This window comes from Lepidochelys kempii, chromosome 25, assembly GCF_965140265.1.
Source record: "Lepidochelys kempii isolate rLepKem1 chromosome 25, rLepKem1.hap2, whole genome shotgun sequence".
NCBI classification, from domain to species: Eukaryota; Metazoa; Chordata; order Testudines; family Cheloniidae; genus Lepidochelys; species Lepidochelys kempii.
The window spans coordinates 3,564,888-3,587,853 of NC_133280.1; the positions used below are offsets into that span (position 1 = coordinate 3,564,888).

General features: G+C 57.9%; 1 protein-coding gene across 11 annotated transcripts in view; it reads right to left on the minus strand.

Moving 5' to 3' along the window:
- Positions 1 to 22,966, minus strand: part of FBN3 (fibrillin 3) — a 312,259-nt gene that overhangs the window by 68,196 nt on the left and 221,097 nt on the right. For all 11 annotated transcript variants that reach the window (XR_012156160.1, XM_073323920.1, XM_073323921.1 and 8 more), the window contains 15 exons: positions 22,202 to 22,327; positions 21,148 to 21,267; positions 20,137 to 20,274; positions 20,005 to 20,055; positions 19,132 to 19,257; positions 13,360 to 13,587; positions 13,097 to 13,222; positions 12,381 to 12,509; positions 10,207 to 10,332; positions 9,330 to 9,455; positions 8,686 to 8,808; positions 5,372 to 5,497; positions 5,146 to 5,271; positions 4,503 to 4,625; positions 508 to 630 (listed from right to left, as the gene is read on the minus strand). Coding sequence is in view for 10 of the 11 variants with exons in the window: in XM_073323920.1 (XP_073180021.1) it covers positions 508 to 630; positions 4,503 to 4,625; positions 5,146 to 5,271; positions 5,372 to 5,497; positions 8,686 to 8,808; positions 9,330 to 9,455; positions 10,207 to 10,332; positions 12,381 to 12,509; positions 13,097 to 13,222; positions 13,360 to 13,587; positions 19,132 to 19,257; positions 20,005 to 20,055; positions 20,137 to 20,274; positions 21,148 to 21,267; positions 22,202 to 22,327 (1,917 nt within the window). In the remaining variant the exon portion in view is untranslated. The remainder of the gene's footprint in view (positions 1 to 507; positions 631 to 4,502; positions 4,626 to 5,145; positions 5,272 to 5,371; positions 5,498 to 8,685; positions 8,809 to 9,329; positions 9,456 to 10,206; positions 10,333 to 12,380; positions 12,510 to 13,096; positions 13,223 to 13,359; positions 13,588 to 19,131; positions 19,258 to 20,004; positions 20,056 to 20,136; positions 20,275 to 21,147; positions 21,268 to 22,201; positions 22,328 to 22,966) is intronic.

The window sequence follows — 22,966 nt, forward strand, 5'->3', positions numbered from 1 at the left end:
GCAAACCAGCAGATGGGGATGGGGGGATCCCATGTGTAACTCAATGGGTGGGGGTGGGGGGATCCCATGGGTACCCAAGCAGGTGGGGATGGGTGGATCCCATGGGTAACCCAGTGGGTAGGGATGGGGGATCCCATGGGTACCCGGGCTGGTGGGGATGGGGGGATCCCATGGGTGACCCAGTGGGTGGGGATGGGGGGATCCCATGAGTAACTGAGTGGGTGGGGATGGGAGGATCCCAAGAATAAACCAGCAGATGGGGATGGGGGGATCCCATGGGTAACTGAACAGGATGGGTGCGGTTTGGGGAATATCTGGCTGTCAGTCAGGGTTTGCATCCCAGAGGATGGGGGCTGGTGGGGGAGGGGAGGGTCTCTCTACCCTGTCTCTGCATCCCCCACAGTAGCCGGGGAGCGATCAGTTGCTCCCCACAGCTGGGCTAGACTGGAGCAGTCCTAGGTGGGCGTCAGGCCCCTTTCTCTGCCTCAGCGTCCGGACACCCTGTACCTGAGCAGGAGAAGCCGTCGCCGGAGAAGCCGTCTCGGCAGGCGCAGCGGTAGGAGCCGGGTGTGTTCACGCAATTGGCGTTTAGGTTGCACTTGTGCTCTTCAGTGGCACATTCGTCCAGGTCTGTGGGGAGAAGCCCAGTGAGAGGATTGCTTGTCTCCGGGTCTGAGCCCGGGGACAGCACAGGGTTACAGGCTGGGGTCTGAGTGCCTGGGCTGGGCTTCCGCCTCCTGGCTCTCCATCCCCCACTGGTGAACACGGGGACACCCAGACGGACAGCATAGCTCCACACACCTATACTCTGCTTGTGAGACGCACACACATGCTGCCTGAGACGCTGACACGTGTATACAGACACACACACTGCCTGTGAGCCACCCACCCTGACACACACACACTGCCTGTGAGCCACCCTGACACACACACACTGCCTGTGAGCCACCCACCCTGACACACACACTGCCTGTGAGCCACCCATCCTGACACACACACACTGCCTGTGAGCCACCCACCCTGACACACACACTGCCTGTGAGCCACCCACCCTGACACACACACACTGCCTGAGACGCTGACACGTGTATACAGACACACACTGCCTGTGAGCCACCCTGACACACACACACTGCCTGTGAGCCACCCTGACACACACACACTGACACACACACTGCCCATGACACACACACACACACACACACTGCCTGTGACACACTGACACACACACTGCCCATGACACACACACACACTGCCTGTGAGCCACACACATACAGACACACACACACTGCCTGAGACATTGACACATATGTACACACATTGCCCATATCAACACTGTGACGTTGTACTCTATATGATTTTATGAACAATGCTAATGAGTGTGAATATAATGTAACTGGAATATGCTTCATGCCAAAGGTTTCTTGTAAGGTGCCATTACAAAGCATATAATCTACTGAGCGTGGTCATCCTATTTGTATAAATGTATCACTCTTGTATCTGAAACTAGAAATATAAAATATAACTCTGAGGTCCTATTGTAGTTATGCAAAGTGTGGGCCATTAATGGTGGTTTGGAATCTTGATGGCTCCCATCAACCAGGACTATTGACTATGGCTCTGTTTGCTTGCAGGCCTTCCTGTGAGCATAGGTGCCAACTTCTCCTGGCGCTGGTGATTGCTTGCTCCCCCCCACCCCTAGCCCGCTACGACTCCACCCCTGCCCCACCCCTTCCTGCCCCTGCCCCACCCCCATTCCAACCTCTTCCCCAAATCCCCACCCCAGCCCTGCCTCTTCCCCGCCTCCTCCCCTGGGCGCGCCACGTTCCCGCTCCTCCCCGCTCCCTTCCACAGCTTGTTATGCCACGAGACAGCTGTTTCGCAATGGCAAGCACTGGGAGGAGAAGCGGGGATGACGCGCTCAGGGAAGGAGGTGGAGGCGGAGGTGAGCTGGGGCTGGGGGGGGCGGGGTGCTTAGCTTCTGGCGGGTGCAGAGCACCCACCAATTTTTCCCTGTGGGTGCTCCAGCCCCGGAACACTTATAGAGTCGGTACCTATGCCTGTGAGTCAGGCTGGGAGGAATGAGGGCTTGAAATCTTATAGTGACATGTCACCATGTCACCTGAACTGGAATCCATCTTTAGCCTGGTGCTTTTCCATTTAAAAGGAGGGGTGGGAACCCAGAGAGGGACAAAGAATTCCTGCCTTATGCAAAAGCTATATAAGGGGGTAGAACAGAACAAAGGCGGCTGCAATCATGAGAAATCCCCTACCTACCACCTGAGCTGGAACAAGGGCTGTACTGGGGAAAGAACTGTGCCCAGACTAGGATGGTGTCCAGTCTGTGATAGAAGCTTATTGAAACATCTGAGGGTGATGTTTTGTCTGTATTCAGTTTTCTTACTGTATTAGGCATAGACTTGCGTGTTTTATTTTATTTTGCTTGGTAATTCACTTTGTTCTGTCTGTTATTACTTGGAACCACTTAAATCCTACTTTCTGTAGTTAATAGAATCACTTTTTACTTATTAATTAACCCAGAGTATGTATTAATACCTGGGGGGGGCAAACAGCTGTGAATATCATAGAATCATAGAATCATAGAATATCAGGGTTGGAAGGGACCTCAGGAGGTCATCTAGTCCAACCCCCTGCTCAAAAGCAGGACCAATCCCCAATTAAATCATCCCAGCCAGGGCTTTGTCAAGCCTGACCTTAAAAACTTCTAAGGAAGGAGATTCCACCACCTCCCTAGGTAACGCATTCCAGTGTTTCACCACCCTCCTAGTGAAAAAGTTTTTCCTAATATCCAACCTAAACCTCCCCCACTGCAACTTGAGACCATTACTCCTTGCCCTGTCCTCTTCTACCACTGAGACTAGTCTAGAACCATCCTCTCTGGAACCACCTCTCAGATAGTTGAAAGCAGCTATCAAATCCCCCCTCATTCTTCTCTTCTGCAGACTAAACAATCCCAGTTCCCTCAGCCTCTCCTCATAAGTCATGTGTTCCAGACCCCTAATCATTTTTGTTGCCCTTCGCTGGACTCTTTCCAATTTATCCACATCCTTCTTGTAGTGTGGGGCCCAAAACTGGACACAGTACTCCAGATGAGGCCTCACCAATGTCCAATAGAGGGGGACGATCACGTCCCTCAATCTGCTCGCTATGCCCCTACTTATACATCCCAAAATGCCATTGGCCTTCTTGGCAACAAGGGCACACTGCTGTCTCATATCCAGCTTCTCGTCCACTGTTACCCCTAGGTCCTTTTCCGCAGAACTGCTGCCTAGCCATTCGGTCCCTAGTCTGTAGCTGTGCATTGGGTTCTTCCGTCCTAAGTGCAGGACCCTGCACTTATCCTTATTGAACCTCATCAGATTTCTTTTGGCCCAATCCTCCAATTTGTCTAGGTCCCTCTGTATCCTATCCCTGCCCTCCAGCGTATCTACCACTCCTCCCAGTTTAGTATCATCCGCAAATTTGCTGAGGGTGCAATCCACACCATCCTCCAGATCATTTATGAAGATATTGAACAAAACCGGCCCCAGGACTGACCCCTGGGGCACTCCACTTCACACCGGCTGCCAGCTAGTCATGGAGCCATTGATCACTACCCGTTGAGCCCGACAATCTAGCCAACTTTCTACCCACCTTATAGTGCATTCATCCAGCCCGTACTTCCTTAACTTGCTGACAAGAATACTGTGGGAGACCGTGTCAAAAGCTTTGCTAAAGTCAAGAAACAATACATCCACTGCTTTCCCTTCATCCACAGAACCAGTAATCTCATCATAGAAGGCGATTAGATTAGTCAGGCATGACCTTCCCTTGGTGAATCCATGCTGACTGTTCCTGATCACTTTCCTCTCATGTAAGTGCTTCAGGATTGATTCTTTGAGGACCTGCTCCATGATTTTTCCGGGGACTGAGGTGAGGCTGACTGGCCTGTAGTTCCCAGGATCCTCCTTCTTCCCTTTTTTAAAGATTGGCACTACATTAGCCTTCTCTCTATCAGTATTATAGAGGGTGTTATAGAGGGTGTTATAGCGGGTGAACAATTCATGAGTTTACCCTGTATAAGATTCATACAGGCTAAAATGGATTTATTTGGGGTTTGGACCCCATTGGGAGCTGGGCATCTGAGTGTTAGAGACAGGAACACTTCTTAAGCTGTTTTCAGTTTAGCCTGCAGCTGCTGGGGGACGTGGCTCTGGCCTGGGTCTGGGTTTGTAACAGGCTAGCACATCTGGCTCAAACTGGCAAGGTCCCGGAGTCCCAAGCTGGCAGGGAAAACGGGTTAGAAGTCGTCCCGGCACATCAGTTGGCAGCTCCCAAGGGGTTTTCTGTGATCCAACCCATCACAAACACAATGCCCTGTTGGCCCCTGGAGCACTGTGTGTGCACAGCTGACCCCAGTATCTGCAGGTGCACATGGCCAGGGACCTGGCCACGTGCTAGGAGCTGCTCGAGTCGCCTCCCCGTCTGGGCTGGGAACTCACCATTGCATTTCAGCCCATCTCCAAGCCAGCCCGTGCGGCACTTGCACTTGAAGCTGCCAGGCACGTTGATGCAGGAGGCATGCACGTCACAGTTGTGAGCGCCAATCTCACACTCGTCGATATCTGCACAAAGGAAGTGCATTAGACCTGACCCAGCCAGGCCCCTCATCCCAAGTGAGGGGGGGACAACCTAGGGGCTACTAGGCCCCAAGTGCCCATGGGGCGGGGACCAGGCCGACCCAGAAGTGACCCCACTGGTGCCCATAGGTATGGACCAGGCTGACCCAGGAGTGACCTTTCTGGGCGATGGAGGGGTTGCGCAGTGAGTGACCCCCGGGGCAGTGGGGACACACTGGGGTGAGCAGTGTGTGACCGCTGGGACGGTGGGGACAGACTGTGGTAAGAGGAGAGTCAGGCCCCAGGGATACAAATCAATTGGGAACAGATTCCTGCCTAGAGCCTAATGCGGGTGACTCATTGGCTCTGGCCCTGGCAGTCCCTGCCCTCTGGGGTGGAGGGGTCCCTGAAGGAGCCAGCTGCCCAGGGGCTGGTCTTGCCACGTGGCACTGCTCCTGCCTAGCTAGCACCTGACCCAGGCACTGGCTCCCCACAGCCCAGGACACTGGCATGGCGGCGTTCCCACCTGTGCAGCCCGTCGTCCCCTTCTTGACAAAGTAGCCGAGCTGGCAGTGGCAGATGAAGGAGCCCTTGGTGTTCTCGCACTCGCCGTGCAGGCAGATGTTGGGGTTCAGGTCACACTCGTTCACATCTGCAGGAGAACACGGTTCAGCACCCGCAGCCCAGTGCCAGGGCCCGGGGCAGGTCCCAGAACCTCCCTCCCCAGCCACCCCCGGGGGCGGCCATCTCACCGATGCACGTCTTCATGTCCAGGGAGGCCATGAATCCATCAAAGCAGAGGCAGCGGTACTCCCCCGGGATGTTGGTGCACTGGCCCCCATCGCAGATCTCTGGGTTGTCCTCGCACTCATCGATATCTGGCGGGGGAGGGAGAAGCTGTCAGAGCAGGGGCCTGGAGCCCCAAGGTGGTCATGAAGGGGGATCACTGGACACGGGAGGGGGTCTGTGGTGACGGAGAAAGGCAGGCCGGGTGGCAGCGCTACAGCCACGAGGGTCCCTGGGTGGGAAGCCAGTGTTGCCAGAGGCCGGCAGCAAAGAGATTGAGCCAGGGGCTCCCTCAGGCTCCAAATCCAACCGCCACTGGGAGGCTGGCTCAGGGCCTGACATTGCTGGGCAGGCCAGGGCGCCTGCAGGAAATGTCCCAACTCAGCTGCTCCTGGCTCACCACACACCCATGTCCTGTACAGGGCTGAGGGCAGGGGGAGCTGGGGGTGCCCGTCAGTGCACAGGGCTGAGGGCAGGGGGAGCTGGGGGTGCCCGTCAGTGCGCAGGGCTGAGGGCAGGGGGAGCTGGGGGTGTCCGTCAGTGCGCAGGGCTGAGGGCAGAGGGAGCTGGGGGTGTCCGTCAGTGCACAGGGCTGAGGGCAGGGGGAGCTGGGGGTGCCCGTCAGTGCACAGGGCTGAGGGCAGGGGGAGCTGGGGGTGCCCGTCAGTGCACAGGGCTGAGGGCAGGGGGAGCTGGGGGTGTCCGTCAATGCGCAGGGCTGAGGGCAGGGGGAGCTGGGGGTGTCCGTCAGTGCACAGGGCTGAGGGCAGGGTGACCTGGGGGTGCCCGTCAATGCACAGGGCTGAGGGCAGGGGGAGCTGGGGGTGCCCGTCAGTGCACAGGGCTGAGGGCAGGGGGAGCTGGGGGTGCCCGTCAGTGCACAGGGCTGAGGGCAGGGGGAGCTGGGGGTGCCCGTCAATGCACAGGGCTGAGGGCAGGGTGACCTGGGGGTGCCCGTCAATGCACAGGGCTGAGGGCAGGGCGAGCCTGGGGTGCCCGTCAATGCACAGGGCTGAGGGCAGGGGGAGCCGGGGGTGCCCGTCAGTGCACAGGGCTGAGGGCAGGGGGAGCCGGGGGTGTCCGTCAGTGAACAGGGCTGAGGGCAGGGGGAGCCGGGGGTGTCCGTCAGTGCACAGGGCTGAGGGCAGGGCGAGCCGGGGGTGTCCGTCAGTGAACAGGGCTGAGGGCAGGGGGAGCCGGGGGTGTCCGTCAGTGCACAGGGCTGAGGGCAGGGCGAGCCGGGGGTGTCCGTCAGTGCACAGGGCTGAGGGCAGGGCGAGCCTGGGGTGCCCGTCAATGCACAGGGCTGAGGGCAGGGGGAGCCGGGGGTGCCCGTCAATGCGCAGGGCTGAGGGCAGGGGGAGCCGGGGGTGTCCGTCAATGCGCAGGGCTGAGGGCAGGGGGAGCCGGGGGTGTCCGTCAGTGAACAGGGCTGAGGGCAGGGGGAGCCGGGGGTGTCCGTCAGTGAACAGGGCTGAGGGCAGGGCGAGCCGGGGGTGTCCGTCAGTGCACAGGGCTGAGGGCAGGGCGAGCCGGGGGTGTCCGTCAGTGAACAGGGCTGAGGGCAGGGGGAGCCGGGGGTGTCCGTCAGTGCACAGGGCTGAGGGCAGGGCGAGCCGGGGGTGCCCGTCAGTGAACAGGGCTGAGGGCAGGGGGAGCCGGGGGTGCCCGTCAGTGCACAGGGCTGAGGGCAGGGCGAGCCGGGGGTGCCCGTCAGTGCACAGGGCTGAGGGCAGGGGGAGCCGGGGGTGCCCGTCAATGCGCAGGGCTGAGGGCAGGGGGAGCCGGGGGTGCCCGTCAGTGCGCAGGGCTGAGGGCAGGGGGAGCCGGGGGTGCCCGTCAGTGCGCAGGGCTGAGGGCAGGGGGAGCCGGGGGTGCCCGTCAGTGAGCAGGGCTGAGGGCAGGGGGAGCCGGGGGTGCCCGTCAGTGCGCAGGGCTGAGGGCAGGGGGAGCCGGGGGTGCCCGTCAGTGCGCAGGGCTGAGGGCAGGGGGAGCCGGGGGTGCCCGTCAGTGCGCAGGGCTGAGGGCAGGGGGAGCCGGGGGTGCCCGTCAGTGCGCAGGGCTGAGGGCAGGGGGAGCCGGGGGTGCCCGTCAGTGCGCAGGGCTGAGGGCAGGGGGAGCCGGGGGTGCCCGTCAGTGCGCAGGGCTGAGGGCAGGGGGAGCCGGGGGTGCCCGTCAGTGCGCAGGGCTGAGGGCAGGGGGAGCTGGGGGTGTCCGTCAGTGCGCAGGGCTGAGGGCAGGGGGAGCTGGGGGTGCCCGTCAATGCACAGGGCTGAGGGCAGGGGGAGCTGGGGGTGCCCGTCAGTGCGCAGGGCTGAGGGCAGGGGGAGCTGGGGGTGTCCGTCAATGCGCAGGGCTGAGGGCAGGGTGACCTAGGGGTGCCCGTCAATGCACAGGGCTGAGGGCAGGGCGAGCCTGGGGTGCCCGTCAATGCACAGGGCTGAGGGCAGGGGGAGCTGGGGGTGCCCGTCAGTGCGCAGGGCTGAGGGCAGGGGGAGCTGGGGGTGTCCGTCAATGCACAGGGCTGAGGGCAGGGTGACCTGGGGGTGCCCGTCAATGCACAGGGCTGAGGGCAGGGGGAGCTGGGGTTGTCCGTCAATGCACAGGGCTGAGGGCAGGGTGACCTGGTGGTGCCCGTCAATGCACAGGGCTGAGGGCAGGGGGAGCTGGGGGTGTCCGTCAGTGCACAGGGCTGAGGGCAGGGCGAGCCTGGGGTGCCCGTCAATGCACAGGGCTGAGGGCAGGGGGAGCTGGGGGTGTCCGTCAATGCACAGGGCTGAGGGCAGGGGGAGCTGGGGGTGCCCGTCAGTGCACAGGGCTGAGGGCAGGGGGAGCTGGGGGTGTCCGTCAATGCACAGGGCTGAGGGCAGGGGGAGCTGGGGGTGCCCGTCAGTGCACAGGGCTGAGGGCAGGGGGAGCTGGGGGTGCCCGTCAGTGCACAGGGCTGAGGGCAGGGGGAGCTGGGGGTGTCCGTCAATGCACAGGGCTGAGGGCAGGGTGAGCCTGGGGTGCCCGTCAATGCACAGGGCTGAGGGCAGGGTGAGCCTGGGGTGCCCGTCAGTGCACAGGGCTGAGGGCAGGGGGAGCTGGGGGTGTCCGTCAATGCACAGCGCTAATCGCTGTCTTCAGCATGAGCCAGTGGAGCCCACCTCGTGCCCTTCACCTCACAGGACAAGGCCCAAAGATAGTCCCACCCAACCCCAGTGCAAGGCTGTGTTGCATCCTGCAGCGCCCTGCGCAGCCCGTATGCCAGCACTAGGAGAGCCAGATCCCCACTCACCCGTACACGACCTCTTGTCCGGCATGAGGGCGTAGCCTTCACTGCAGCTGCACTGGTAGCTGCCCTCCGAGTTGGTGCAGTGCGTGTCGCAGCCGCCATTCATGATGGTGCACTCGTCAATATCTGCATGGGAATAGCCACGCCCCAGTCACTGCCAGGCCTCCTGCTGGGCACAAGCCACGCAGCCAGACGGGACCCACATGGCACTGCCAGCACCCAGAGAGCTGCAGGACAGAAGTATGCACCTGCGCCGTGGGCCCTGCAGACAGGGGCAGTGGCTTACAGTGCCCCCATGGGCACTCGGAGGAAGGGCTGCTGCCTTCCCGGCCTCTTGCTGTCCAGCCCGCACCAGGACATCGGGCACTAACTAAGCCTGTTACAGATGGGGCCTGGCAGTGGCTGAGGCATGGCTGTGCGTAGGGCTGTCCATCCTGGCGCCCTCCTGAAGGGGGCGCTGCACTGTCGGTATGTTTCACACGGATGCTTAAAGGCAGCCCATTGCCCTGGCGTCCAACTGGGGGACTCCTGGAGGCTGAAGGCCAGAAGAGCCCACTCTGGTCATCCTCTCTGCCCTCCTGCATCTGCAGGGCAGAGCCAAACCAGGCCCAGAGCCCAGCCTGGAGCTCAGCCCCACGGGCACTCACCGACGCAGCCCTGCCTGTCCGGAGTGCCCTGGAAGCCGGAGTCACAGGCGCACTGGTAGGTGCCGATGACGTTGACGCAGTGCCCGTTACGGCACAGGCTGTCACTGAGGGAGCACTCGTTGATATCTGGGGTGAGAGTGAAAGGGTTAATGGGCCAGCTGGGCTCAGCCATTCCCAGCATTGCCAGCGCTGCATTTTAACAGTGACCCTTGCAGCTCCCCACAGCCCCCATCCCTGCCACATCACATACCCACCGAGGTCCTGACACTCTCTTGGGTCTCTCCCAGCTGCTTCGGATCCCCTCTCCCCGCATGGAGGGGAGGAACCAGCTCACTTCCCCAGGCGCACTCGCTGCAGCTCCCAGGTGGGCCCGTCCCCACTGCCCCAGGCCCAGGTGGGATTTCTCTGCCCTCCCGGGGCTCTGCAGCACCTCCCACTCCTTGTCTCCTAGCAGTATTTCTAGGCGCTCTTTACTTTTTTAGAGCATTTCAAACAGTGGGTCCTACCCCCGGCGGCTGCGTCCCCACCAGGAACCTCTGTACCGTGCTGGTTGGGATCGCTCCTTGCCATAGATCTCTGTCCAGCTTGTCCCACTCTCACTCCTGCCATCTGGGCAGCCCAGCATGCTGCCGGCTGCCCCTCCGGCCCATCACCATCTCGGTAGCAGGTAGCTGATCTCGCTCCATAAATGTAAAGTGGCTCTGGGAGTGACAGAGACTCTGGGCCCAATTCTGTGAAATGCAGCATGCCCTCAACCCCCCACTGACCTGAGTGGGATCTGCACATGCCCAACATGGGCTGACGATCAGGCCCTCTGACAGGGGTGTGAGCGAGGGCTGGCGCTCTGCAGACACCCTGGCCCTTCCCACGCACTCACCGATGCAGGCATTGCCTTCTGCACTCAGCTCGTGGCCTGGGGGGCAGATGCACTCGAAGCTGCCCTCAGTGTTGACACAGATCCCTCCACGGCACAGCAGCGGGTCCCGCTCACACTCGTCGATGTCTGCGGAGAGCAGGACACAAGGGTTTGGCTGGCAGCTGGTGTTTCCCAGGTACGTGTGACTCCAGTGCCAAGGAGCATTGGCCTGGAAGAACCCCTAAGCCCAGGCTGGGACCCACCCTCCAAATCCGAGTTACCCCCATGGATAACGCTACAACACAGCTCAGGCTGGGAGGGAGCCACATGGTAAGTTACAGAGAACCAGTAAAGGACAGTGCAGAGCACAGAGCGCGTCACCATGCGGGGGACAGTCAGGAGCCACCGCGCCTTGGCTCCCCAGCTGTCTGGCTGTGCCCAGCCCTGCGTGCCCCTCCCCAAGCCCCTCTCAACAGCTCCCTAAGACCAGGAGGCCGGGGTTTGAGTGAGGGTGTTTGAAATCGCTGCTGTGTCTGTTCCCAGCTCTTCCAACACAGACAATGCTACCCAAAGTGCTGTCTGTGCAGTGGGAGTGTAGTCCACTGCCAGGGCCTAGGCCCTGCTCACCGCCTGCCCAGAACGGAGACTTGTCCCAAGCTGCAGCCCAGGGAGCAGGAGCTGCTTGGGGCCCAGGCAGCTGTAACAGGATGTGCTGCAGGCCGATGCGCGTGTGGTCAGCTGCCTGTCCCAGCGCTGTAACGCCCCCGGGCAGGTGGCCAAGGAGGCAGAGGGGCGCTCATGCACACGGCCCCAGGAGAGCTGGTGTGAGCACAAAGATCAGTGCAGAGAACGCCACACACCAGGTCAGTGCCAGCCTGCCAGGGCCTGACTGCACTCACTCCGGTCCCCGGACCCACGGGCTGGTGCCACCCAGTGGCGCAGGAGTGGCCCAGCTGAGCCCAGCCCCTGCCCTCTCGCCGGCGAGATGCCACCAGGACACCCTGGGGGGGCGGAGAGCAGGCCGTTCCCCAGCTGGCAGGGGGCACAGCGACAGGAACAGCCTGAAAGCCGTCTCCGGCTGTGCCAAGACATTTCTCTGTCCCAAGATACACACAGGCCACAGAGCACCAGCCTCCCGCAGGGCCCGAGAACAGGCTCAGGCTGCCATGGAAACGGGCAGGTCACTCCTTAACGTAAAGGTGGGCTTGGCCCAGGCTGGAGTGGGCTCCCCTCAATGGGAATGGCTGGGGCAGCTGGGCAACCTGCCCTCCACCCGCCCAGCCAGGAGCACCTTGGGCCCTGCCCCTGAGGGTAGTCAAGGGCCTGGTCCCAGCAGCCCCTGGGCTGAGTTCCCTGGCTGCTCCCCAGATGGCCCTCAGGGTTATGCTCCAGGGAATGTTCCAGGGGGGAAATTTTGCTCTTTCCCCCCCAAGCCATATTTCCAGCAGGACAAATTGCCCAGCTGGAGGGAGGGCGAGGGGAAATTGCCTGAACCCTGGCTCCAGCGGGTGCACCTGGGACGCAGGCCACAGGCGGTGCCTGGCAGGTCTCGAAGCATCACTGCCTTGGCTGTGCAATGGGTCGGGGCCTCCCTCCCACTGCTCCCTGCCAGCAGGGTGAGGCTAGTGGGGTCTGGCCTTTGGCGGGAGCTCCCAGCCATTCCCAAGATGGCCCCCACTGCAGGATCCAGGGCATCTCCAATGCTCCCTGATACAGGCTGTGCTCTCCCCCATGCAGAGCCCCTCCCCCTCAGTCCAGCCCCCCCCCCCCACACACCTGCCTGCCCAAGTCCTGAGTCTCCCCCACCCACCAGGCCCCTGAGCCCCCCCAAACCCCTCCATACTCTCCCACCCCTGCCCTGAGCACCCCCCCCACACACACACCAGCCCACCCTGGCCCCTTGCAGACTCTGTGCTCTCCCCTGGGCAGGTATCCAGGGCGCTCAGCTCCCCCCGGGCTCTCTCCACACGCTCAGGCCCCGTTCTGCTCCCAGCTGCTCCCAATGAACAGGGGGGCCTGGAGAGGGCATCTAGGCTGAGGGAGGCCTTGCCCTTCTCCTGCCCCCCACCCCATCATGGGAGAGTGGCTCCCCACAGGGAAGCAGTGACTATTCCAGACTCTCCAGGGGTCAGGGCCAGGCTGTGCCCTGCACTCGCTCTCCCTCCCACCAGCACAGCTCAGGGATGCTCTCTTACCCATGCAGTTCTTCATCATCATGAAGCCGCTCTCATAGCCCTCAAAACACTCGCACTCGAAGCTGCCCGGGGTGTTGATGCAGGTGCCGTGGCCACACAGGTCCGGTGAGATGTGGCACTCATCGATATCTGTGGGCACGGGAGAGGCTCAGCCAGGAGCCAGCCAGCCCCTGGAGCTAGGGACAAGCCGGGGGCATTGCCGGGTGAGGGTCTGCCTGCCCCAGGTGCTGAGAGTATGGAGAGGAGAATGCAGACTTGCCAGACTGGCTCCAGCAGCTCATCTCACTGGGAGGAGACATCAGCTGCCCTTGATCAGAACCTGCTCCTTACATGCTGGAAGCTGGCACCCTTTGGGGCAGGCTGCGTATGCTGCAGGGGCTCTCCCAAAGTGGCATCTTACCCCACCCGCTCGGTAAATCATAGAATATCAGATTGGAAGGGACCTCAGGAGGTCATCTAGTCCAAACCCCTGCTCAAAGCAGGACCAATCCCCAATTGTTGCCCCAGATCCCTAAATGGCCCTCTCAAGGATTAAGCTCACAACCCTGGGTTTAGCAGGCCAATGCTCAAACCACTGAGCTATCCCTCCCCCCGAGATGCCCTGCCCAAGGAGCTGGTCCAGGAGACTGGGGTACATGGCAGCAGCACACCCTGACCCCAGCAGGGGAGCCTGGGCCAGGGGAGTCTCCAGATGGGGTGAGCCCTTCTCCCCTTACCTGTGCAGTTTCTTTCCTCAGCATCCAAGGCGAAGCCGTTGCCACAGAGGCACCGAAAGCTGCCAATGGTGTTCCGACAGGTCCCGTGAGCGCAGAGGCCGGGGAAGACCTTACACTCATTCACATCTGTGGGAGAAAGACAGCATCAGTGCTGCAGTTAGGGTGTCTGTCTCATGCCTCCGGGAGCACGTCCCTGGGCACCGGCTGCAGCCAAGAAGGGATTGTCTCCCGCAGGGGTCAGCAGCCGCCCCCTTTCCTCTCACCTTTGTAGAAGGGTCTGCCTGAGAGCACATCCCCTCTGTTGGCAAAGCCAGGGCCTCTGGGGCAGATGGCCTTGTACTCGCTGCTGCCGGCTCTGGGGCACTCTTCGCAGTCGCTGCCCCAGGCCGAGCCCACAGAGCAGCAGCACATGTCGATCCGGTACTTTCCAGGCAGGGGCGCCATGCACTCATCCTCATCCCACTTCATGTAGCACTGCTCCGCACGCACGTCTGGGGAGAGAGCCAGGCTGAGTGTCCCGGGAGGGAGAGAGCTGCCTGGGGCCTCTCCATTCCCTGGGGCACCCCTGAGGGCAGGCCAGCCCTACAGTGCATCTCACGCTGGATGGGGCTCCCTGTCTCCAGAGGCAACTTCTCAGGGGCAAGCAGCCCTCTCCCCAGCAGGGCTGCCTGCAGCCCTCATTCCTGCAGCTCACTGAAGCCAGCCCCAGGGCCCATGTCCCTCCTTGAGAGTTAAAGAGTTTCTCCTAATATCAAACTGAAATTTCCCTTGCTGCAGATTAAGCCCATTACTCTTGTCCTACCTCCAGTGGACATGGAGAACAACTGATCACCTCCCTCTCTGTAACAGCCCTTAGCGTATCTGAAGACTGTGGTCACCTTTGTCATCTTTACTCGGGACAAAACATGCCCAGTTGTTTTAATCCTTCCTCAAACATTTTCCTGAGCCTTTCTGTTGCTTTCTTCTAGACTCTCTCCAATTGTCCACATCTTTCCTGAAGTGTGCTGCCCAGAACCAAGCCCCCTCACTCCATCCCAAGACCTCATCAGTGCTGAGCAGAGCCGGACAATTATCTCCTGTGTCTTATATAGGATACTCCTGTTAACACATCCCAGACTGATATTAGCTCTTTTCACAGCTGCATCACATTAGAACATAAGAATGGTCATACTGGGTCAGACCAAAGGTCCATCAAGCCCAGTATCCTGTCCTCTGACAGTGGCCAATGGCAGGTGCCCCAAAGGGAATAACAGAGAGGTTATCATCAAGTGATCCATGCCCTGTCACCCAGTCCCAGCTTCTGGTAAACAGAGGCTAGGGACACCATCCCTGCCTGTCCTGGCTAATAGCCATTGATGGACCTATCTTCCATGAATCTATCTAGCTCCCTTTTGAACCCTGTGATAGTATTGGCCTTCACAACACCCACTGGCAAGGAGTTCCAGAGGTTGACAGTGTGTTGCGTGAAAAAATACTTTCTTGTGCTTGTTTTAAACCTGCTACCTATTAATTTCATTTGGTGGCCCCTTGTTCTTGTATTATCAGAAGGAGTAAATAACACTTACTTATTTCCTTTCTCTATACCACTTATGACTGTATAGACCTCTATCATATCCCCCCTTAGTCGCCTCTTTTCCAAGATGAAAAGTCCCAGTCTTATTAATCCCTCCTCACATGGCAGCCGTTCCATACCCCTAATAATTTTTGTTGCCCTTGTCTGAACCTTTTCCAATTCTAATGTATCTTTTTTGAGATGGGGGCAACCACATCCGCACACAGTATTCACGGTGTGGGTGTACCATGGGTTTCTATGGAGGCAATACGATATTTTCTGTCTTATTATCTATCCATCCCTTTCTTAATGATTCCCAACATTCTGTTCCCTTTTTTGACTGCCGCTGCACATTGAGTGGATGTTTTCAGAGAACTCTCCACAATAACTCCCAGATCTCTTTCTTGAGTGGTAACAGCTAATTTAGACTCCATCATTGTATATGTCTAGGATTATGTTTTCCAATGTGCATTACTTTGCACTTATCAACATTAAATTTCATCTGCCATTTTGTTGCCAAGTCACCCAGTTTTGAGAGATCCTTTTGTAGCTCTTCGCAGTCTGCCTGGGACTTAACTGTCTTGAGTAGTTTTGTATCATCTGCAAATTTTGCCACCTCACTGTTTACCCCTTCTTCTACATCATTTATGAATATATTAAATAGGACTGGGCCCAGTACAGATCCCTGGCGGACACCACTATTTACCTCTCTCCATTCTGAAAACTGACCATTTATTCCTCCATTCTTGACCCATATTAAGTTTGTGATCCACTAGTGCCCCAGGTCCTTTCCAGCAGTGCTGTGTCTAGCTAGTTATTCCCCAGTTTGTAGTGGTGCATTTGATTTTTCCCTCCTAAGTGAAGTACTTTGCACTTATCTTTATTGAATTTTATCTTGTTGATTTCAGACCAGTTCTCCAATTTGTCAAGATTGTTTTGAATTTTAATCCTGACCCCCAAAGGGCTTACTACCCCTCCCAGCTTGCCATCCACAAAGGTTATAAAACTACTCTATGAAAATATTGAATAGTACCAGACCCAGGTCTGACCCCATGAGATAAGCCCTCCCTGTGTGACAACGAACCATTGATAACTACTCTTTGAGTATGGTCTTTCAACCAGTTGTGCACTCACCTTGGAGTAATTTAATCTAGGCCACATTTCCGTAGTTTGCTTATGAGAATGCCCTGGCTCATCTACGGCTCCTGACCTCTAGGAGCCGCAATAGGGGAGTGATGTTAGCATGGGAGAACAGGATCACGCTGCATCCCCAGAGAAGCTGCACAGGGTCCCAGAGCAGCCCCCGCAGTGGGGCATGCTTGTCTGGTGTTCAGGAAACCAGTGTCCGCATCAATGCCATTCAACAGCACTTCCCAGCGCCAGGCGATGCACCTGGGTCGCTCCCTCTGGCCTTCCTCCTCCTCCTCCCTTGGCCCCTGGCTTCTCCCTGCCTCCTCAGATCCCCTTCCCCAACTTCTCCGAGGCTGAGGGGATTTCTTGGCCTCCTGCACAGCCTCCCCCCTCTCACCCTCATTGGGAGCACTTCCATCGACCCCGGCTGGCTATGCCTCGTGGGTTGGCATGTCACTGGCTTTCAGCTGGAGCACCTGTGGGAGCCCAGAGTGGGCACACGGCTGGGTACCACCCAGCATGGCCTGTGAATGGGCACCAACACGGGTTATGAACAGGAGATGGCTCCCCACCCACTTTCTAGGTGAATCCCACTGTCATTCAGTGCTGAGCTGTGTGACAACTCATTGTCTCCCCTGGGCTACATCAGAGAGGAAGGAGAACTCGCTGCACTCGCGGACCCATCAGAGAGAGGATGGGTATCAATTGTTCTCCACATCCACTGAAGGTAGGACAAGAAGTACTGGGCTCAGTCTGCAGTGAGGGAGATTTAGGTTAGATATTGGGAAAAGCTTTCTATCAGGGGAATTAAATTCTGGAACAGGCTTCCCAGGAGGCTGTGGAGTCCCTGTCACTGGAGGATTTTCTCTGTGTATATAAATCTCCCCACTGTATTTTCTACTACATGCATCCGATGAAGTGGGCTGTAGTTCACAAAAGCTTATGCTCAAATAAATTTGTTAGTCTCACAAGTATTCCTTTTCTTTTCGCAGATACAGACAAACACGGCTGCTACTCTGAAACCTGTCATTATGCAAGGCACTGCATTTAGCCGTATTGAGTGGAAATCTATCAACTTCATGAAAAAACTCATACAGATACAAACAGACATCATCTTCCTTTCCAAATGCAAACAGATGGACATCATACCAAAAGGACTGAAGGTAAAAAATCCATTACAATCTACATACCACACAGACTATGCTGACAGCTTGTGCCACACACTCTCAAAGAAACTGAGGAATCACCTGATCAACATCCTCTATAGCAAACAGGGAAAGATTAAGAATGAGCTCTCAAAAATGGATACTCTCATAAAAAACCAACCTTCCACACAAACTTCCTCGTGGCTGGACTTTACAAAAACTAGACAAGCCATTTACAACACACACTTTGCTTCTCTACAAAAGAAAAAGGACACTAAACTATCTAAACTACTACATGCCACAAGGGGCCACAACAGTGGTTCCCTTAACCCACTCAACAATATTGTTAATCTTTCCAACTATACTCTTAGCCCAGCAGAAGAATCTGTCCTATCTCGGGGCCTCTCCTTCTGCCCCTCCACCCCCACAAACATGATACAGTTCTGGGGTGACCTAGAATCCTATTTTCGACATCTCCGACTCAAGGAATATTTCCAACACACCTCTGAACAATGTGCTAACCCACAGAGACCTTCCTACAAGACTACAAAAAGAAGGATTCTGGGTGGACTCCTCCTGAAGGTCGAAACAACAGACTGGACTTCTATATAGAATGCTTCTGCCGACGTGCACGGGCTGAAATTGTGGAAAAGCAGCATCACTTGCCCCATAACCTCAGCCGTGCAGAAGACAATGCCATCCACAGCCTCAGAAACAACAGATTGACAGAGCCAGAAGAGTACCCAGAAGTCACCTACTACAGGACAGACCCAACAAAGAAAATAACAGAACGCCACTAGCCATCACCTTCAGCCCCCAACTAAAACCTCTCCAACGCATTATCAAGGATCTACCACCTATCCTGAAGGATGACCCAACACTCTCACAGATCTTGGGAGACAGGCCAGTCCTTGCCTACAGACAGCCCCCCAACCTGAAGCGAATACTCACTAGCAACCACATACCACACAACAGAACCACTAACCCAGGAACCTATCCTTGCAACAAAGCCCATTGCCAACTGTGTCCACATATCTATTCAGGGGACACCAGCACAGGGCCTAATCACATCAGCCACACTATCAGAGGCTCGTTCACCTGCACATCCACCAATGTGATATATGCCATCATGTGCCAGCAATGCCCCTCTGCCATGTACATTGGTCAAACTGGACAGTCTCTACGTAAAAGAATAAATGGACACAAATCAGACGTCAAGAATTATAACATTCAAATACCAGTCGGAGAACACTTCAATCTCTCTGGTCACTTGATTACAGACCTAAAAGTGGCAATTCTTCAAAAAAAACCTTCAAAAACAGACTCCCAGGAGAGACTGCTGAATTGGAATTAATTTGCAAACTGGATACAATTAACTTCGGCTTGAATAAAGACTGGGAGTGGATGGGTCATTACACAAAGTAAAACTATTTCCCCATGTTTATTTCCCGCCCCCCCCATACACACTGTTCCTCACACACTCTTATCAACTGCTGGAAATGGCCCACCTTGATTATCACTACAAAAGATTTCCCCCCTTCCACCCCCGCTCTCCTGCTGGTAATAGCTCACCTTACCTGATCACTCTTGTTACAGTGTGTATGGTAACACCCATTGTTTCATATTCTCTGTGTATATAAATCTCCCCACTGTATTTTCCACTGATTGCATCCGATGAAGTGAGCTGTAGCTCACAAAAGCTTATGCTCAAATACATTTGTTAGTCTCTAAGGTGGCACAAGTCCTTTTCTTTTCAAGAGAAAAGTAGATGGGGATGGTCTAGGTTTACTTGGTCCTACCTCAGCACAGGGGGCTTGACTTGATGACTTCTCAAGGTCTTTACCAGCCCTACATTTCTCTGACTCTTTGATCTCCAACACTGCACTCACCTGGCCCCCCTGTGCTCACCTGCCCGCCCTGCACTCACCTGGCCCTCCTGCATCTGAGCTTGCTGGCAGCTGGATGTATATGCTAGAGAACCACATCATTCCCCATGTGCTGCCGGGCTGGAAGCTGCTCCAAGTCAGCTTCTGACCCTTCTGTGGGACCCATCCCGTTCCCTGTGCAGGGTGAACAGCAAGGGGCCCAGCTCTGCAGACGGAAGGAGCCAGAAGCAATGGGTGACTGTGTGATGGCAGTGCCCAGCTCCCCCAGCACCTCCTTGGCACAGGAGGGGCTGGGGCCTCCACAGCAGCATCTGTCCTCACCCACACACGTCCTGCCAGTCCCATCAAGGGTCAGCCCTTCCGGACACTCGCAGCGGAAGGAGCCAGCTGTGTTCACGCAGCGCCCGTTGGGGCAGACACCGGGGAAGACATCACACTCGTTCACATCTGCAGGACGGAGACAAAAGAGGGCGTTGGGGTGGCAGACAGCAGCCAGGCCCAGAGATTAACGGGGGACAAGCCTGCCTGGGGGAAGCCATGGGAAGAGCCACCATGGTGAACCGTGCAGCATGGTGTACTTAGCAACCCACCACGTCCACCCAGACAGATTACAGCCGGAGTGAGTGCCCGCCTCGCTGGGGAGCCGTGGGTACCTCAGCTCCAGCACTGGGCACTATACAGAGGAGCTGTTCCTGGCTCTGCCCCACAGAGAAACCCCAGCCTGTTTCCCCGCAGGCCACAAGCAGGAAGCAGCAGCCACCCAGTGCAGCCCCTGCCAGAGTCCATTCCCACTGGGCAGCAGGGTGCCGGGGGAACGGATTGGCATACCGGAGGGCGTCACACACACCCCCTCAGTGATCCCTGAGCTCTCCAGGGGGCAGCCCAGGGCCCTGCTCACATGCACTTGGCCACAGTGTGAAAGGCTCCCTGGTCAGCGTCACACCACACCAGGACTGGGTCTATCCAGTCACTGGACAACATGGAGTCCACATCCTCCTACTCCGCAAGGTGACACCCGCAGCTCTGCCAGGACTCTGATACTCAGTGCAGGGGCCAAGAAAGGGGCAGGGAGGTGTCAGGAGGACGGAGGGAGGGGATGGGCCCATGTCAGCTCCTGCCAGTCCTTGGGTGTAGGAAAACAACAAGTGCAACATGACCCCAGCTGCAGCCTCCCTCCGATAGACTCGGTGTTACCTTCACATGTGACCCCCTTCATCCTGGCAAACCCTCGGGGGCAGGTGGTATCTGCAAGAGAGCAAAGGGGCATCATCAAAGGAAGGGTCTGTCCTTGCGGGGGAGGAGCCCGCCCCCCGGAGCCAGCCTTACCGATCTCACAACGTTCGCAGGGGCTGCCCCATGCTGCTCCCAGCGTGGCACAGCACTCCGACTTCAGCGTGGCCCCGTTAATGTTCACCTCACAGCGCCCATCCTGGATGTTCAGCCAGCACGTGCCCTTCATGCTGTCTGTGGAGGCAAACACAGCGAGTGAAGAGCTGTTCCCCTGCCGTGAGCCTGCGGGCTGGCTGGAGCCCAGTGCTCACAGCTGGAGACTGCAGTGGAAAGGATCTGGAAGACAGGTTCCCTGCTGGGAAAGAGGGCTGGGCTTGGAACCCAAGTAGTGAGCGCTGTCCTCCAGCCTGCTATCTCACGCGTGCACGGCGGCAGGGCCCAGGGGGACTGGAGCAGCGGGGCTTTGTCCTCTTGTGCGGGGCTCTCTCTGTCACCGCTGCATGCTAATTGCTGGCAATGCCGACGGGCTACTGTGCTGGGCTGCCACCTTTCCCCTTCCTGTCCCTCTCCTGCCCGCAGACACAGGAGCCAGCCTTGCATGCTGTTCGCAGGCTGGACAGTGGCAGCTTTGCCTGAGGGAGGAGTGCAGGGCAACCCGAAGAGTTTGGTGCAGAGCCATGTAAACAAAGCTCATGTCCAAACGAGCATGGACGCTAATTTAGCAACATGACCGACTCAGACGAAGGGCCGTAGTTACACCTGCATGTGAGCGACAGCCTGCCAGGACCAGCTCCTCTCTGCCCACGGAGCGGGTGGCTCTGGGACCCTACCACTGGGAACCTCACACCAGCTAACGCCTGCTGCAGCTCCTTGAGGGCTTTTCTACACCAGGGCAGTGGCTGGGACAGTGCTGGCTCCTGGGATGCTTTTGGGCCTTACCGGCTGCGCAGAAAAGACACAGCTCCTGGCAAATCTGCAAAGCTGGTGTGACAATGACAGGCCAGTCGTGCCTGTTGAGGGGAGGGGCTGAGATTTTTTCCCATGCCCGGCTCTGGTGCAGATGGACACTAAGCCTCCCCGTCCCTGGCTCTGACAGGAGCCCCTTACCCACACAGATGGTGCCGCTGGGGTCCAGTTTGCTGCCCGGGGAGCACTCGCACGCAAAGGAGCCGGCGTTGTTCCTGCAGACCCCGTTCACACAGGGGGTGGAGGTGCACTCGTTGATATCTGAGACAGGAGAATGACTGTTACCAGAACAGCATTCCCAGAACCTGAGACCCAGTGCTCCCAGGGCTCGGAGCAGCCCCAGCCTGGGGAGTCTGGAGCAGCTGCAGCCTGGACGGCCAGCCCTGCCTCTCCAGTGGGATGAGCTGTAACCCTGCGGTGAGCCCCTCGGCTCAGACCCAGTCCTGGAGCTGGAGCCGCAGGTAACAAGGGACTGGTGCTCCCCTAACCCACCCGTGACCCCTGGCAGGGCAGTGGAGACAGGAGAGCTGCAGCAGTCATTGGATTGTCTAAAGGCCAAAAAAGCCCTGCAAGGCTGCCGGAGGAGCTAAGCAGCCCTGGTGAGAGGGACATGGGGGAAGAGCAGGACACAGAGGGGCAATAACTATCCCATTAGCTAGTGAGGACTCCAAGGCTTTGTGCTAGGCCCTGTGTTGTTAGGATGTTTAGTGACGATCTGGGAAGGGGGTGAGCAGTGAGGGGGTGAAACTGGTGGAAGACAAAGTTATTGCAGTTAGTCAGGCCCAGGGAGAACTGTGAGGAGCTTCAGTGAGACCCAGCCCAGCCAGGAGCATGGGCAGCATGCCAGCAGAGGGATTCACTCCGGAGTGACGGCTCAGTCTGTGCTGCTCACATGGCTCCTGGCCAGCGCAAAGCCACACAGAACAATGCCAGGGATGAGAACGGGTCCACAGCCATCCACCTGCCACAGCATCCGGCCCTCCAGCCGGCTTCGTTCCGGCAGAGCTGCTACTGCAGCTTGCAAGAAACTTCACTGAACTTCAACAGAAAATCAGGTTTGTGCTGAGGCCCGGTATGTAAAGCAGGGCTTGGAATGGGAGCAGGTTGCAGCTTTGACATGGGGCTGTTCCTGCTTCTCCTGGGAGCAAAGGTAGCAGTGCTCCGGCTCAGCCAGTGGGGCCCGAGGAGACGTTACCTTCACAGGTGTCTGTCTCCGTCCTGAAGACAAAGCCCTTGGGGCAGGTGCACGTGTAGCTGCCAGGCGTGTTGCGGCACAGACCGTTGTCACAGAGCAAACGATTGACGGCGCACTCGTCAACATCTGTGGGCAGAGACAGGCAAGGCTAGTGTGTGACAACGCCCAGGTCTCCCCAGCAGCAAGGGCTGGAAAGAGCTCCCAGGGGTCCGCCCGCCCAGCCCGAGGGGCTCCTGCATAAGCTTACAGGCGCCGCCTGAAAGGGGATGGGGAAAGCTGCCCCGTTTGCTTCCCTGAGAGACAGAGTGGGAGGCCTTGCAGCAGGATGGGGCAGAGCTGCAGGGCAGCAGTCGGCGATTTCTCCCCTCGGCCAAGGGACTTACCGCAGGGCTGAGTGTGGCTGGCTGGAGCTCTGTTTCCTTTGCAGTCACTGTCCCCAGGCCCTGGCTTGCCTGGGCTCCCCCTCCGGTGCCCACCACAGTTCAATGCTTTACACCCCTACCTTGATAGGGCACTAGGGCACCAAGCATTTGGGGACTGTATTAACTGGCAAAAATACTGCTCTGCAGCTGCGTTCATGCGGGCTATACCCAGTGCCAGGGGACCATCCCCAGCAGAGAACTCTGCATTCTGGGGCTTCAGCTCCTGCCATAACCCTCCGCCCCACTGCCCGGGCTCAGTGCAGAACCCGGCCGCCAAGTGCCCAGCCTCCTGGCCTGTCAGTTCTGGCCTACGACTGGCCTGCATAGCTGCCCCCAGCCAGCC